The 17,483-nt window shown below is 38.9% G+C and overlaps 1 protein-coding gene across 1 annotated transcript; it reads right to left on the reverse strand.

Annotated features, from left to right (window-relative positions):
- Positions 1-8,995: 8,995 nt before the first annotated feature.
- LOC141801810 (5-hydroxytryptamine receptor 1B-like) lies at positions 8,996-11,820 on the reverse strand. The gene has a single exon (XM_074685096.1). The coding sequence runs from the start codon at positions 11,375-11,377 to the stop codon at positions 10,226-10,228; it is 1,152 nt and encodes a 383-aa protein (XP_074541197.1). The 5' UTR covers positions 11,378-11,820; the 3' UTR covers positions 8,996-10,225.
- Positions 11,821-17,483: the final 5,663 nt, after the last annotated feature.

Raw genomic sequence — 17,483 nt, forward strand, 5'->3', positions numbered from 1 at the left:
CCTCCATTTTTCACAAAGAGAGGTTTTTATTGCAGACCTGCAGCTCGACAGCGACGTTGATAGCGACTAATGTAGCTGAACAAGGCTTCACAAACCAACGGATGCCTTATTTGAAGGGACACAAAGGCTGCGCTCTGTTTCTCTTATCATCAACAGATCTCACAGAAAGACATTCAACATCACAAAGTATGAGATGTGTATGTGCTCCAAATTCAATATCATTAAATTCTTTCAAGCGTAGCTTCAAATAAAAAAAAGAAACTTTGGCTTAAAAATTAAATTTTCTGGTTCATGAAAGCTGAGAAAAGCTTTTAAAATATTTTCTTTGCAGGTTTCATGATTTATTTAGCTTTCTTGTTCAAAAAGTTAGAACCACCACATAGTCAGCCTAGCTTAACTGAGCTTAGCATAGCACAAGTGAGTAACAAAAGCCAAACTGCTCAGTTGTTTTCCAAAATTAACCACAACCTACCACATAAAATGGGCAGAAGCTCCTTTTAAGTATAGATTCAGATTGTTTACTAGTTAGCCTAGCTTAGCATTAAAACTAAAAGTAACGAAAAACAGCTAGCTTAGTTTTGTGTAAGCTTCAGATTTTACTAACAGAAAATCAAGAGCCGTTGTATATCTCAAAGGCTGAAAGATCATCTTCTTCAAACCCTAGATTTGCATAAAGATGAAAACATGAAACAAGAGCTAACCTAGCTTAGCATAAGAGGGAGACCAGGGGAAAAAGCAAGCCTGTTTCAATCCAAAGTTGTACACTTCCTTTTTTGAGAGGTAACAACCAGCACCCACTAAATAATATTTGGTATCTTGTTTACCTGAAAGTAATTAGCCTAGCTTAGCATAAAGGCTCAAAACAGCAAGACTTTTGTTGATATTGGCTCAAATTTTACTTAAAGAAACATTCAGAGCTCTTTGCTTTGTTAGCGTACAAGAGGTTTACTTGGCCTTACCTAGTATATAGATAAACACCGGGTCAAGAACTATCCTAGCTTACCATGAATATGGAAACTGTGTGAAAAGGCTAGCCTTGCTAACTTTAGACTTTAAAGTAGTTGCTTTGATGACTGAAAAAAAACCAAAAGAAAACAAAAAAAAAAAACTTAATGAAAATCCGCTACAGCACCCAATAACAGACCTAGATCCTGGTGGTAACGAGCTTAGCATAGCACAAAGACTAGATTTTCAAAATGTGCAGATTCTACGCAATAAAAAGTTTGAAGTTCATGCATAACTCATCTACAAATATATGCCGTCTTTGTGAACCGAAGATTGGAAAGTTTTCTTCCTCTTAGCCTAGCTTAGCATTAGTGAAAAGATAGAAGGAGAGGGAAAAGCTAGTCTGCCTCAGTCCAAACATCAAACTACTAGTTCTCTGAGTGGTAACACATAGCAAAAGAAAAAAATAGCTACGACACCAAATAGCAGACTTAAATCCTGAGGGTAATTAGCTTAGCTTAGCATGAAAACTAAAAGCAGAGGGGAACAGCAAGGCTAGTCTTACCCAAATTTGAATGTTTAATATATCTATAAACAGACATTGTAGGCTAAAGGCTGGTATAATCTCTCCCACTTACCCTAGCTTAGCATACAGACAGAAAAAGGAGCAAAAGCTAGTCTTGCTTTGCACAAATACAAATATCAAGCTACTTGTTTTTTGAGTGGAAACAACAAAATACTCACTAATGAAAAATCAGTTGTAGTACCTAATAACAGACTGTGATAATGAAGCTAATTAACCTAGCTTAGCATAAAGACAGAAAGCAGAGGTAGGGGAAAAGCTAGCCCTTTTCTGTCCGAGGTTCACCTTATGTAATGATTACTCTATGTGTATTCTGTTTCTGCTGTGAACTGGGTGTTTGATATAAGGTTAGAATCTCCCTCATTGATGCAAAGTCTGAAAAAATCAGGCATTTATTTCATCAGGTGTTTACACTGACATTTCAGAGATGGATTCTTCCTCTTATGGAGAGTTAAGCACATCCAGCACATCCATCAGCTCACATCTGTGAAATGTTTCATCATCAGCAGGAAGACCCAGAAGCAGCAGATTCTGACAGCGATAGAGGAAATGTCAGCGCGTTTTTGTTCCAGCTCCCTCAGAATCACATCCAAACAGACGGAAATATAAAAAAAGAGTGTGGGCAACTTCTGGTAACCTCATGATGCCATAGACCTTTTTTATTGATATTTTTTCAGTTTTCACAACAGCAGCAGTGCTTTTTTGTGCTCCAAGTGGGTTGGATTTCATCCGTTCAGAGCAGAGCAGTTACAGTGCATCGCTTATGTGTGCAGAAGCGTTGTACAGCAGAAGCTAACCTGGATGAAACGCAACTTCCATTGGATTGACAGAGCCACCAGATGAGATTCACACTGAGCTGATCCAAACTGTACACAAAGAGGCTTTTCAGCACAGAGCTGTGATCGAGCACGGTGGCTACAGCACATCCAAGCCAATCTGAGAAGTCTCTCAGATTCAGGACCAGGAGGGAGCCAGAGAGTCCAGATTCTCTGGCAGCCATCTCTAATGTTTCTGTGAGAGACTCTCTCAGATTCTTTTTGTTTCTTATTAATTTTGCCACTTTAGCTTTTGTGCTTAGAATCAAATGAAAAGGGTTAAACTGCTGGAGGATTACAGTGTTGATATTCACCATAAACTGAATAAAATGCACTTTTGTCCACATTTTTGTATATTTTCTGGAAGTTTAGAGATACACACTAAATGCTGCAATAAGACCAAAAATCACGAGAGCATTACGAAGTCAAACCTTAAAACAATGAAGCTTGGAGTAGTTTGAAAGGATGGATGACATTTGAACAACAGCCAAGGAAAAGTTAAGGACTGTGAGACGTGTTCATTCAGGTGCCCTCTTGTGGATGCACTGTTTAATGTTCATCCAACCGTTATGCATGAAGCTTATAGGTTGTAACCTTTATATAGTGTAAGTAGAGTTGCAAAGGTTTGAAAAATTTCCTGTAAATTTCAGGAGTGTTTCCCAGAAACTTCCATGGGGATTTTAGCTCGAGAATATTGGAAATTGGACATCAAATGAAGTTTTCTAAAAATTTACATGAAAGTTTGGCTCAGAATTTTTTTTCTTTTTCTTTTCTTGTTACTATTGCTCAAGTTATTACAACTTGAGCAAGAAGTTTCAAACAGTGATCTTGGTTGTAAAAACAAGATTGATGGCAAATTCATTTGGGTACCATGAATCACATGTGCAAACAATTCCAGGCACATTTGATCACCAATCACCTTCACTGGCCAACTAACCAGCCAAACTAACAAATGTTCATCAAAATGTGCATAAGTTTAGAGGATAGCCGAAGGGACATAAAGAATGTGTCTAGGCTGTTGTAAATACCTGAATCTTCTTTTGTTTCATGTATTTTTCACCATTTGTGGTTTTTGTTGTTCTGTAAGAGAAACCATTTAAGTTCTACACTTCTAAAAGCGGATTAGTGTCATTTATAAATGTTGCATTTGGCATATCTGCACTGTTCAACTCAGTTGAGGGAAATTCCCCCAAATTCCCTGAAAAATAGTTTTAATGTCATTTCAAATTGTTGCCTTAGATGTGTTTTTATGCATGCATGTGTGCTTTTAGAAAACCAACATTTGTAATATTTTTACTTGTGTATGACCAAAATTCTGAAAATTCACAATTACCCCCAATAATTCCTGTTAATTTACCAAAAATCCAAATGAAAAGTTTCCAGTTTTGAATTATGCATCCCTAGGACAAAGTATGAATGAGCCCTGAGCCTTGAAAAGATGACACAAAAGACAGGAAAGATGAAGTCCTCTCATGTATCTGTTGGTTAAACCAAGCTTAAAGCAACCATGCTACAACTTTGGCTCAACATCCAGATGGTAAAAAAAAAAAAAAAAAAAGCTGTTACAGCTACCCTATTTCCATCCCAAGACAAAAAAATCTGACAACCAGAACTTATCTGAGTGATACTTTCTTTAAAAAGAAGTTCCAACCAAGATCTAGATCCCTGATGTATGGTCATTACCTAGCTTGTTTTAGAGACTGGAGTGAGAGGAAACATCCAGCCTTGTTCCGCCAAATTTTTACATTTTACCAACCAAAAAGTTCCCTCTAATGATATTCAAGTCCAAAACAATCCAACGTTTTGCATCTCTGTGCAGTTTGCTCTTGTTTTACATCTGTTTACAGATGGGAGCTGTTAGGAGCTTGAATACAAATGCTGTGCTGTATCATCTGTTGGGGAAAGGATGTGCCTCAATAGTTTATCATGGAGTCAATTCAAAACAGATGCTTACATCCAGCTTGTAAACCAGGCACTCGTTAATCAGTACAATTCTTGAAGTTCTTTGTTGTTGGAAATACCAGTATGTCACTACTGAAAGTCCTCTGAAGGGGTATTTATCTAATTCGAAGAAATTCACAGATTTATTCGTGTCCAATTCTGAACATTTTTTGCATCTGCAGCCATAATTAGGGCTGTAATGGCTGTAACGCAACATAACCCTGGACAAAGTTTTGACAGAGAATTAAGGCAAACAAAGTCAATTTAAGTGATTAATATCTTAAATTTGTGAGAATAAACTTGTTATTTTAGTCCAAAGCTAGACTATCAGAAGAACTTAGAAAAATAGTCTGAAAAACACGAGATCACATGCGTAAAAGGATTTTGATGACATAACACCTCTCCTAGGTGAAGTTATTTAATATTTCTGTATCACATTTTATTAGTGTTGCAATTTGCAGAAGTTTAACTCGAACAATAGCCGCCTCTGCAATATACTTTATTTTTCTTTAACATGGCTCTAATCCTCCATTGTACAAAGTTGTTTCACTAAAAGGCTTGTAACTTTAAGTGTCTGAGAGCTTCAGTGAAAAGAAACTTAGAGAGAAATCTCTCGCTGAAGCCAAACTCTGCTGACAAAACTCTCATTTACATGTTGCAGCATATGAGAGTTTCTTCTCTGCTTCTTACTTTGCCAGTTTGTTCGACTCATTGTGCAATTTTGATGTTTTAAATGTCTGTTTTCCACATCTAAAACTTCATTTCTAGAGCTCACAGTAACACAAAAACAATGCAACTCTGTGTTTTCTTTTTTTTAAGGTAAAGTCACTATGTCTCTGTAAAGTCTGCTGGCTATGGAAGTAACTCACATAAAAGCCATCCCTGGTTTAAAAACTTCCTGAAAAAGGTTCGTTTCTGCAGGAATCCTTCCAACAAACGCTTAAACAATAATCTTTTTGCACTTTGAGTGAACTTTTTCTCCTGCGCTGCCTGATGGTGGCACACAGGATGATGTTAAAGCCTTTTCAGCTGTATGTCGACTGTCGTGCCCTGTGAAGGTGAAGCAGCAAAAACAGCCTCTAAATATAACTGCCAGCTCTACATTTGAAATATTCTGTGCTTTGAATCTGTGATGTACATGTGCAATATCTCTTTAATGTGCCTATAATTCAGATTTATACCACAGAGCAAACCCCATCGTATTTAACATAAATACTGTGTTGGATCCATTGAATCTCTCACAGTAAAACCTTTAGTAACAGGTTTAGGGAGATCAGGAACTCCCAAACTTTAAGAGGTAAAACAGCCATTTGTGCTTTTGGAGTTTCATTGCCCCATAAAGAGCGATGCAGCAACTTTTTTGGAAAAGAAAGGAGGAGCTTAGCTTTCAACTCAAAGGTCTCAATCTGCATGAAACTTTTTTGCAACACTGTCAGGGACTTTGAATGACAATCTGAGTCTGTTAGGGACCAAACAAACTTCGGGTCAGTTTCCCTAAAGTAATAACATCACAGCCTGTTTGTTGGCTGCCAGTTAAAGCAAAGGGTCAGGGTTTTTTCATCCTTTTTCAGTCAATAACACCAGAAACCTGTGACTTAAGGACCCAGAAATATATTATAAATATATTATAATATTTGAAATATAAACATTACATGCCAGAAAACGGGCAGTCGAATTCAAGATAGCCTGACCCAGAGAAGTTACTGAACAAGTTCCTCAAAGCTCCTCAAGCTCGCTGTGACCCTAAACTTCCAGAAGAGATTTTAAAGAACATGGAAACAGAAGGGAAACAAAATGAAAGAGAAAGTTAAATAACAACACTTTGGGGAACTATCTGAGTCTGTTAGAGACAAAAAAGAAACCCCAGCTCAGCTAACAGTCTTTGCTTGGTACAATTCCTGGCAATCAGTAACATTAAAACTATCCCAGCCTGTTTCTTTGCTTCCATTTGTTTCCGTTTCTGCTCACAGTTTGATTTTTTTTTCTTTCTTTTTTGTCCTTAACACCTAAAACGTGTAAAATAAAATAGGACTCTGTTTTTGAACCGCTGGCTATGTTAACATGCAGTCAATATTCAGGTTAGGGTCAATATTCTGGTTTGTGAAACATTCGGAATAACCCATTTACATGCGTGAGCAATCAAAGTTATTCCTTTTTCACGTGGTATACTGATCGAACCAGCAACGCAACAGCTTGACATGCGAAAAGCGTCATGAAACAATGCGCGTCATCTCCGATTCGTCTTGCTGTATCCATAGCAACCACAACAACAACAGCAGCAGCTAGCGGACTTCCTGCACTCAAAAGACCAAGATTCCTTGCCAACAGAACACAAATTGATGTTCCTTCCGATGGGGATATCCTGATAAGCGTATACATGATGAAATATTTGGGAGTAAGCTAGGGGTGTTTTCAGGTTTTAAAAAACGGATTATGAGGATATTCCGTTTTTCAAAAGGGTTGTTGGTGTTTAGATGGTGGTACACAACCAAATTATGGCTAGTATTCCTAACATAAAAGGGTTACTGACTACATGTTAACGCTGCCATTGAAGTTACTGACAATGTAAAAGGTCAAATCTAAGATGTTTGGACACCAACAAGTTGCTGAACGAGCCCTTTCATGGATAATTTGTGCACAAGGCAAACCGCTGACTTTGCTGAGGCCCCAAACTTGCAGAAGGATGTTAAAGACATCAGCAATAGATGGAAAAGTTAAATAAAGACACTTTAACTAACAACATAAGCCTGTCAAGTACTTCAGCAGACGTATTATTACAGGCATTATGGGCACAGTCAAATTCAAGATTTTCTGACCCAAAGAAGTTGCCGAATGAGCCCTTTGAAGCTCCTTAAGATTGTTGTGACCACAAACTTTCGGAAAAGATGTCAAGGGGCAGGAACTAAGAGTCCTCAATGGAAACATTGAGTAACAAGACTTTGAACAACAATCAAAATTACCTATTTTAGCTCTCACACTCTGCTTTGACCAATATCTACCAAACAATTTCAACTATTAGAGCCTGTTTGAGCTGTTGGTTGCACTTTTTTGTCATTTGTGTTTTTCTTTTGTTACACCTGAAAAAAGCAGAATTAAGGTCTAGATTTGAAAATATTAAAAGAACAGTCCATTGAAACAATCAAATTATTATTATTTTGTTGTTTGACCCCAAAAAGTTGCTCAACAAAGCTTCATAAGTATTTTTTTATGATCCCAACAACCCAAAAACTCAAAACTGAAACGGAGGGTTAGGTTCTCATACTTTGACGTGACAAATATTTGTGTGCAGGACAAGCCCCAAGTTTTCTGTGACCCTAAACTTCCAGAAAAGCTGTTAAAGAACATGAAAGACTGAGTTCTGAATGGAAATGTCTCATGACAATCTGAGCCTGTTGGCTTTTATTGTTTGAAGGGTACCCTCCAAACAAACTATAACTGAAACTACAGCCTGTTTCATGGCTGATGTTTGGAAAAACATTGTGCTTACACAGTGCCAAATTTTTGGTCCCTTTCAGTCATCTTTACATGATATTAGACCAAATATTGTAAACATTGACTAATGATACAAAATAATCAAATTCAATATTTTTGGACACCAAATTTTGGACATCAAATTCGCTGTGACTCCAAACTTCCAGAAAAGATGTTAAAGCACATGAACTGTAAGTCCTGAATGCATTTTGAATAACAGTTTGAACCAGATGAAGACAGAAACCAAACTATTGTCGCTTTTAAACTTTACTTGGGTCAATAGCTCCCAAAACTTTAACATTACAGTCATTACAGCATGTTTTATGGGTGCAGGTTAAAGCAATTTGTGTTCACAGTTTCTTTGTCCTTTGGGGTTGTTTTCACCCAAAATGTGTAAAATTTAGACCCAGGTTTATAATTATTTACATAAAACGCTATATAAAGAAGTTGCTGGACGAGCCCTTACCAAAAGAACTTGTGCAATTTAAACCCTCAAAGTTTGCTGTGACTCCAAACTTCCAGAAAAGATGTTAAAGAACGTGAACTTTGAGTCTTCTGCAACATTCTCTACTTTTTTCCTGACAGCTCAGAGGGGAAACATTTTCATCTCCCACTTTGGCATATCGTCTTGGAAAATGTGCTTTTAAGCGTTTCAGTGGCGGCCACAACCTGACATTTAACACGTGAGGGGTTCGGTGGGAGGTAAAATGGTGATTTCAATCAGAATACAGTGACATTTGCCATGGTTTTTAACAGTCCTCCAACACAGAGGAGGACACAAATGCCAAACTGCAGGAGGCGACTGTAGGAACCGTGCTCTGGCAGCCCTGTGTTTCTCTGGATGCTGATGAAATGGAACATCAAAGCTAGTATTCACAATTAAGAATGCACCTTTAACACCAGGTCTGCTGGCTCCTATGACAAATTTTAGGGCCACAGTTAAAAAACAAGAAAAGTCAATTTTCGGAATTAATCTCATGAATTAATGATTTTATGCTCTTAAATGTATGACTTTTTTCCAGTAAATGCATGACTTTATTTTTTTTACAATGAGAAAATTTTTCTTAAAAAATTCATGACTTTTTTCTCTTAAATTTATGATTTTATTCTTGTAACTTTTCAAAATTTTCCTGTAAAGTATTATTTTTTGTGTGAGTATATATGTTTTTTTTCAGTAATAAATATTTTTTTTCATCTGAATTTTACATTTTTTTTCTAGTAGATTTATGACTTTCTCTCCGAAATTTGTGACTTTTTCCTCATAATTTATTACTTTTTCCTTGTAAATTTACAACTTAATTCTTGGGAATAAATGTATTTTTTTCTCTTAGGTTTATGACTTTATACTTGTAAATTTATGTCTTAATTCTTGTAAATTTACATTTTTTTCTCATTAATTTACAAATTTATTTTTTGTATAATTTATGACTTTTCCCCATAAATTTATGATTTTTTTCCTCATAATTAATGACTTCTTTCTCATAAATTTACAACTCCCTTCTTGTGAATTTATCACTTTTCTCGTAAGTTTGCACTTTATTCTTGTAAGTTTTTGACTTTAGTCTCATAAAGTTTTGACTTTGTTATCGTGAATTTCTGAGATTGATCTTGTCAATTAACTTTTGACCATTGTTTTTAACGTGGCCCATATCCTCCATCATAGGAACCAACCGCCTCTCCATTCCTGCTGTTTGTTTTTTCTTTTTTTTCAACAGTGTGACACTCATTCGTCCGAGCAGACTCTTTTTGCAAAGGAAGATAAAAATCACACTGATGCATACATTTACACTCACTTTGGAGCCTTATTAAGGTGAGATCAGACGCACGCAGCAAGGAAAAGAAAAAGAAACACAAACACTGGCCACAAGAAGAAACCAAACCTGGATCTTTTTCTCTTTGAAGTCATGCTTTACCTCCATGTGGGCCAGGCACGTCTGAGGAACTGAACTGAACTTGTTAGGCACCAATATTTCCCCTTATTGAGACAGGAAAATGAAACACAAAACGTATTTTTTGCCCGCGGGGCTCATGGTAGCTTAAGTCTTAAGCTGTTTGTGCTTACAAGCCAACTGACGTTGACTGTCAAACTCATATGGCAAAGTGAGTCTGTAAGGCTGCAGTCCAGTGCAGCTCATACAGGCGGGGCCCCCTGCATCCAAGGTGGGGGCCATGGGCTTTCTCCAAGTCACTCAAACACAACATCCACCAACACGTCTCCACTCCTTTTCTTCACAGAAATAAGCATCCAAGTGCTGGATGGCAGGTCAATCCGTTCCCATCTGTCAGCTGCACGCTCAATAATGCAGCCCCATTATCATAAACAATCTGGGAGCTGGCCTCAGGGAGAAGCTTGGGAGTGAGATGTTTGTGGGTGGTGGTGGGTTTGATTCAATTCTGGCATTTTACAGATGAGGGGAGAGAGGGGAAGGGAGAAGGAGGGAGGGGGGTTATTATGGCTGGTAATCATGGTTCATGCCCTGCAGCATTTAAACCGGATTAGTTTGTGGAAAGCCTGTTTGAAGTCCTCGTTGGACATGGTGTAAATGATGGGGTTGATTAACGAGTTGAGGTAACCGAGCCAGGTGAAAATGTCAAATAACTCCGGGTGGAAGCAGGACTCGCAGACAGGCACTAAGAGAGTGTAGATGAAAAAGGGCAGCCAGCAGATGATGTAGGCTCCCAGGATTATTCCCAAAGTTTTGGTCGCCTTCCTCTCGCGCGCCGCAGAGATGCGCTTCTTCTCCAGCAGCGCGTCGGACACAGTGACTTTGACTTGGCTCACGTTCGCGGACGAGGTAGTGTCACAGGAGGAGGTGTCGTTCGTCCCGTAGTTGAGGGACGTGGTGGACGCCACCGAGCCGGGGGAGTTGGTGATCAGGTGCGCGGAGGTGAGTCTCTTCCCGGGCTTGTTGCTCGACTGCTTCAAGATGCGCTTCCGTGCCTCCACGTAGATCCTCCCGTAGAGCGCGATGAGCAGCAGCGTGGGGATGTAGAACGCGCCGAAAGTGGAGTAGATGGTGTAGAAAATGTGGTCCGTGTTCACGTTGCACGTCGTCACCTCCTCTGCCTTCACCTGGCGCCAAAAGAAAGGCGGCAGGGAGATGGAGATGGCGATCACCCAGGCGGTGGCTACCATCCCGGCTGCGCGCGCCGGCGTGCGCTTCTTGGAGTACTCCACCGCGTCCGTGATGGCCCAGTAGCGGTCGAGCGCAATTACGCACAGGTGGAGGATGGATGCGGTGCAGCACGTTATGTCCGAGGAGAGCCAGATGTCACACATCACCTGCCCCAGAGTCCACGTCTGGCTCACGGTGTAGAGCGCGCTGATGGGCATCACCAGGATGGACACGAGCAGGTCCGTGATGGCCAGGGAGGCGATGAGGAAGTTGGCTGGGGTGTGGAGTTTGCGGGATTGGTAAATGGTGGCGATGACGAACGCGTTGGAGAGCGTCGTGGCGAAAGTTATGAGCGCTAAGGTCACGGCTACACCCGCCTGGAAAGCCAAGTTGGCGTCCTTCTCCTCCGCTTTCGACGTGAAATTCTCATGGGTGTAGTTGGAGGAGATATTCAACAGCTCTCCGTAGGTGACAGGCGTTGGTTTGAGCTGGCTGGCATTCTCCATCCCTCCACCTTCCCTCGTCAGATCCCCCTGTCATTGAGCTCGAAGGAAAGCCTGGAGATCACCCTGAAATCACTCAGATATTCATCCGCCACGCGCGTGTCTCGTCTCTTGGAGAATGAGAGCGGCTCCATCTCCGGCAGCAGCAGCAGTTATCCAACAGTCAGACCACAGGTGTTGCCTCAGAGACACATTTCTGCCTCCTCCTCTTCATCTTACTCACAGCAGCTGGAGCATTTTACGCAGATAAGCAACTTAAAGATCCCAGAAATCAGGGTGAGAAGGAGCGCAGAGGTGCCTCTCCATAATCTGGTGCAAACCTCTGTGTGTGTGTGTGACATCTAAAACATTCTCCAAAAGCAGAAAAAGCATCCAGCTTCAGAGTCAAAAAGAAACCATCTCTGCTCTCTTTACTCTGCTTTTTAATCCGGTCAGAGTCTCCTCACAAGTTCAGAGCAGCTGAAGTCTGAGTCCTGGCTTTATACTCTCTCTCTCTCTCTCTCTCTCTCTCTCTCTCTCTCTCTCTCTCTCTCTCTCTCTCTCTCTCTCTCTCTCTCTCTCTCGCTCTCCACCCTCATGCTTTAAAGGAGTCTTATTTTTCTGTTTTCTATCTAGAAAATGTAGGAGACATTTTCTGGCTGCCATTTGAAGCCATCCTGATGTTGAAATGCTGCATTTTTGAGAAACATTTTAAATACAGCTGAGATGATTTATCAGGGGAGCACTCAGAGGGATGGGTTATGGAGATCTCTGCCCCTCCTTGGTGGCCTAATGTTAAAAAAAAAAGATCAGCAAAAAAACTCCTTTAAAAAAAACCCTTGATGATATTTCATGATCATAATAAAGGCTGAAATGGTGTCTGGTTTTTTTTTTTTTAAACTCTCTCAGTGATTCAGGCGACATTTTTGCCTTCTAATATCTTGGATTTTTTTTTTCTGGACTTGTCAGGTGAATGCGTCACATGTAAAGTCTATCAAGACAGTTTTAACTTAAAGGGGCTGTGAGGAGTTTGAAAGTGATCTTGAAAAAGTCTAGATCCACACTTCAAAATGAGATCATCAGCGCCAGTATCGCTGGTTACATGTTATTTTATATTGCTACTTCTTAGCTTCCAGACAAGGTCGACTAGGACAAGATTGATTTACGGCACGTTTGGTCTCCATGACAACACCACGCCAACTGACGAAATTTAGGAGTGAGAAGAGAGAAAACACAGGGATCTGTGTTTTTTCTCTGCTGAAAACGATTTCTGTGATTAATTTTGTAGTGATGGTGGACACAGGAGCCTTACTGCCAGAAAGAAAAATGACAGAAGAATATAAGAAAGCTGAGCGGGAGAGTGATAGAGCACGAGCTAAAGGCTACAACATGATCTAACAGCTAAAGCACAGGCTAAAGACTTAAGGCTAAAACACAAGCTTTAGGCTAAAAGATGGGTTAAAAGCTTAAAACATGGGCTAAAGGCTTGAACATAGGCTGAAAGTTTAAACACAAAGGCTAAAACACAAGCTATAGACTAAAACAGGACCTAAAGGCTTAAACAGGCTAAAGCTTATAATCCAAAATATAGGCTAAAACACGAGCTGAAGGCTAAAACACAGGCCTGAGGCTAAATCTTGGGCTTAAGGCTAAAAAACAACCAGAGGCTAAAACCCAAGCTAAAGGCTAACACGTGTTAAAGGTTTAAACAAGAGCCAAAAGGCTTAAACACAGGGTAAAGGTTAAAATAGAAAATATAGGCTAAAACACGGGCTATAGGCTGAAACATGGGCTAAAGGCTAAAACACAAGCCAAATGTTAAAACACGTCTGAGCCTAAAACAGGGGCTCAAGGCTCAAAGATGATCTTAAGGCAGGCTAAAAAACAAGCTAAAGATTCAAACATGGGCTAAAGGCTTGAACCAAGCTACAGGCTTAAGATATTAGGTGTCACCAAAAAAAAAAAAAAAACCCCTATGTTTACAAACTGACAAAGTTTGCTTGTTGTCATGTTTCAAACCGTAGCTCAGTGTAGCTGTTGATAAACACCTTACCTTGACATGTATTTGGTAAGAAGTTGTCTTGAACAAAGAAGTACACAGCTTGCTAAAAGTTACGTCTTCACAATAGGGTGCACATGGGAAATTCAGAGAATCCTCACAGTCCCTTTGAATAAGATTTAAAAAAAAAATGAGATTAGATTCACTTTTTATAGTGTGCAAACCAAATAAATCAAACCTTGTGAGCACATGAGCTTCAGGAAGTGTTATTTGTTGATTTTGATTTGAAAAACTTTATAAATGCTAACAAGAATGAGAGGCAGATATTTACCAGGCTTCTTAAATTTCTTCAAAGGCTTTTGAGGTCTTTCTAAGCCAGGGGTTTCAATCTCACAGCCTGTCAATTGAAATCACTATTTCGTGAAACTTGGTCCTCTGAATTCATTGCTCTGTCCACTGTTGGGGCCGGGAGAGAAATATCTGATCAACTTTTTTCCCATCAACACCACACCACCGTGTTCCTGGGTCTTTGACATGTGCAGGGAAATAAAAACCTGAATACTAACCGTTTGCTCCTTGCAGTCTTGACTTTTATGATGAGAGAATGAAACAGAAGGAGCTCCTGATGTGACAGCGACACAGAGTGCTTTGGTTTTAAAGAGCTCTTTATTGGACACTGCTGAAGGACGCGCAGGAACAAAAGATGGGATCCAGTGCTGGGTAGAAAGTGACTGATACAGAAACAGGCCTGATACTATCAAATGATTATATCCCATCACTGATAACACACCTCTGAGGACAGGTGAGGTCGTGTCCTCTGAATTTATTGGTTGAGAGTTCAGGGTTGTTAGAGCCCTGAAGGGGTTTGTAATCTCCTTCTGGAACAATGATGGGGTTTAAATGCTGAGCTCAGCTGGTTTAGGTCTAAATACTCATATTTTACTGCTTTAACTCCTTGATGCCTGTCGTTGCTCATTTGCGACACACCCTGTCAGGTCTTGATGCAGCTAGAAATTACCTTTGTATCTCATTATTACTCAGTGATTCATATTCTACACATACCAAAGATGGTTTAAGATCCACTGTGTCATAATATATTGGTCAGGGGATGAACTTCTCATGTCTCTATATAAAATATATCTTAGTTTTAACTATTGTATGTATTGTACTAAAATTTACATTCTCCACTTAATTTAACATCAGTAAGAATGCAAAAACACATAAAACCAATATTTTTTATAATAAATTAATATGGAAAGGGTTTGTTTTATACCTCTTTGACCCAAAGATACAAGCTATTTCTAGGTTCCCACTGACTTTTTACTTTAACTGCTTGTGTAAAAACTACTTCCATTTAATCAACACATGGTTTTAAAAAAGGTAATTAGTTATCAATATGAATTTAAATGAATTTTGTTGAAGTAAACAGTTGTGAGATGGTTAGCTCCTGTTTTACGAGAGGAAGTAAGAAAATTTTACCTTTTTTTTAACGTCTCTTCACTGCTTTCTCACGGGCCAGTTAACATTACTTTTGTTGCACTGTAGATGAAACAACAAGATATTCCAGGAGATGGCAGCAATTCAGCTAGACTTGAGTTTCACCTGCAATATACAGAAAAAGAACATGAAAAGCATTAACGCCGTGCAATGTGGGAAACAGTATGCCAAGTAGAGTGGTCTGTTGCATACTGGGATATTTCTTAGATCAGTACAACACCTGAGAATTTTTGGCGTACAGCAGATTTTTGCTCTTTTTCATGTGCTATATGCTTTACTCAATAAATTTCCACTAAAACAGTACGTACTGCTGGTATACTAAGAGAATTGGAAAATGGCTACTGTTTTCTTTTTCACCTTAGCTATGGTAAATAATGCTATAATGCTAACATTATGATATGACTGACCCTTAAAGCTAATAATAATAATAATAATAATAATAATAATAATAATAATAATAATAATAATAATAATAATATTTATTTATTTATTTATCTATCTATTTATTTATTTTTTTATTTTTTTATTTTTTTATTTATTTATTTATTTATTTATTTATATAGCACCTTAAACAACAGAAGTTTACAAAGTGCTTAAATATAAATATAAGATGACACATTACTGGTAAATATTATAGATTATAAGTACCACGAAAGAGATCACAAGATGAGATCCCTATGAAGTTATATATACTTACTTTCACATTTTTTCTGTGTCCGTTGGGACCAGAGGCAATTCTAGAGTCCCTTAAGGGCCCTAGGCAAAAATTTGCAGGGACCCCCTCAAACTAGTGTCCATCGGCCATAATCTGACATAACTCCAACAATCAAAAACTCGGATCAGATTTTCAAAAGGGTAAATTCATCCTGAGTAAAAACAATAATTGTCATATTGTATACTTATAGAAATGACATGTTAATATGTCATCTTGAAAGCGTTGGTTGTTATAGTATTCTACTTTTATTCTACTTACTTCATTATTTGGTCAAGTAAAATCAGATGCAATATGATTTAAGATGTTCAAATACAGAAGATTGAACTATGTGCCATAGTGTCATATTATGGCACTATGTTTACATTTACAACACAATACAGGATAATTCATTGCAGTTTAAAGAAGCATAAAGCCTACTTAACACGTGCATGATAAAATATAAACACCACAAACACACATAAAAAGCATTCAACATACAATACTTTCTATTCATGCACCCTACTGTATACTGTATCTAAATTTCTTGCCAATGAATTCTGTAACTTAGCATTCTTAACTTGACAGTTAAATTTAGCTGGACATAGTTTTCATTTGATAGCTCCAAGTTAGCTCTTTTTTATTTTTGCCTGCCAGCTCAGTTAACAAGTTGATGGGAGGGTGGGGGGTCCTTAACTGCAAGACTCAACAGGAGCAGGACAGACTGAGCTTAAAGTCCCTCCAGTTCCTATGATAGATTATGGAATGAGTATGTATGAGTAAATAAAGGTTTTCGGGCTACCAGGACTTCAATTTGAACTCTTCTATTTATTTATGTTTTTAAATTAAACTAAAGGTTGTAAATAATTCCTTCCTGGTGTATTTCTGCCTTTAACCCTTTATTTACTATAAAGAAGCCTGGATGCTGTCTAGAGCCTCCTCAGCTGTTTAAAAGGAGGGAGCTCTCCGTGGTGCTGAAGTGTCCCCACTCAAAGACTCTGTTGGAGAATAATGCAGTCTGTCAGCCTCTGTAAACAGGAAACACATGGAGCGTTATGACCCAGCAGAAACAGATAAGACAGAGAGTTCAGCTAATGTTAAAGAAAGATGAATTGTTCTAGCTTTTATATTTGTCTTTTAATCTCTGCATATGTTAGTATTCAGACGAACACATGCAGCCTTAAACCTATTCCTGCATTCCTTCAGTTTCTCCTCTCATTTGTCATAAATTATCTCCCTGCTGAGTAAATATTTGTCACTCATTAAAGATTCTCTGGTGCATGAAGCCAACGAGTCTCCATTTTCGAAGCAATCAGAACTGAATGTCGACGAGCGCTGAGAGTGTTCCTGTAAACCCAGTGACCAGAATTCATCACAAACAGGATGCACAATATCTGAACTGTTTTAACTCGCTGTGCATGTGTTTATTCAGACACAAAGTGAGACACAACGTCTCCTCCAGCCTCACACAGAGAGGAACTAACAGCCTGCAAACACTCTGACGTTGAGTATTTATATAACACCTTTCTCTCCGAGGTTAAAAGGAGCAGAAAACCAACAAGTGAAGGCATTCAGACGAGGGATAAAACCACAGTGAAATAGGAAACATATGTGCGGTAAAAAGCAGGGTAATCAGAACGACCTCAGGTGTGAATGTAAGACTTTTAGAGAAGAGAATTCTAATGCTGAAGGATTTCAGGAGCCGGTGGAGGGCAGCTAGAAGAGAGGAGTGTTTACGTCTCCACAATCAGGCCCACAGCTGTGTTTTACACCAGCTGTAAACTCTGCAGCTGTCGAAGCAGAAACCAGATTATTATGTGCAGCAAAAATATGTTTACTGTTGTTTCTGTCTTTATTTTCTGTGCTAATAGAAGCTGGGGTCTGAGGATGTTGGCTGGGAAACTCAAATGAAAGGGATTCATGGTTCAGTCTACCCTTCAACA

The sequence above is a fragment of the Halichoeres trimaculatus genome, unplaced genomic scaffold, assembly GCF_033239565.1.
Source record: "Halichoeres trimaculatus isolate MK-OKI-2021-1 unplaced genomic scaffold, fHalTri1.1 fHalTri1_scaffold_13, whole genome shotgun sequence".
NCBI classification, from domain to species: domain Eukaryota; kingdom Metazoa; phylum Chordata; class Actinopteri; order Labriformes; family Labridae; genus Halichoeres; species Halichoeres trimaculatus.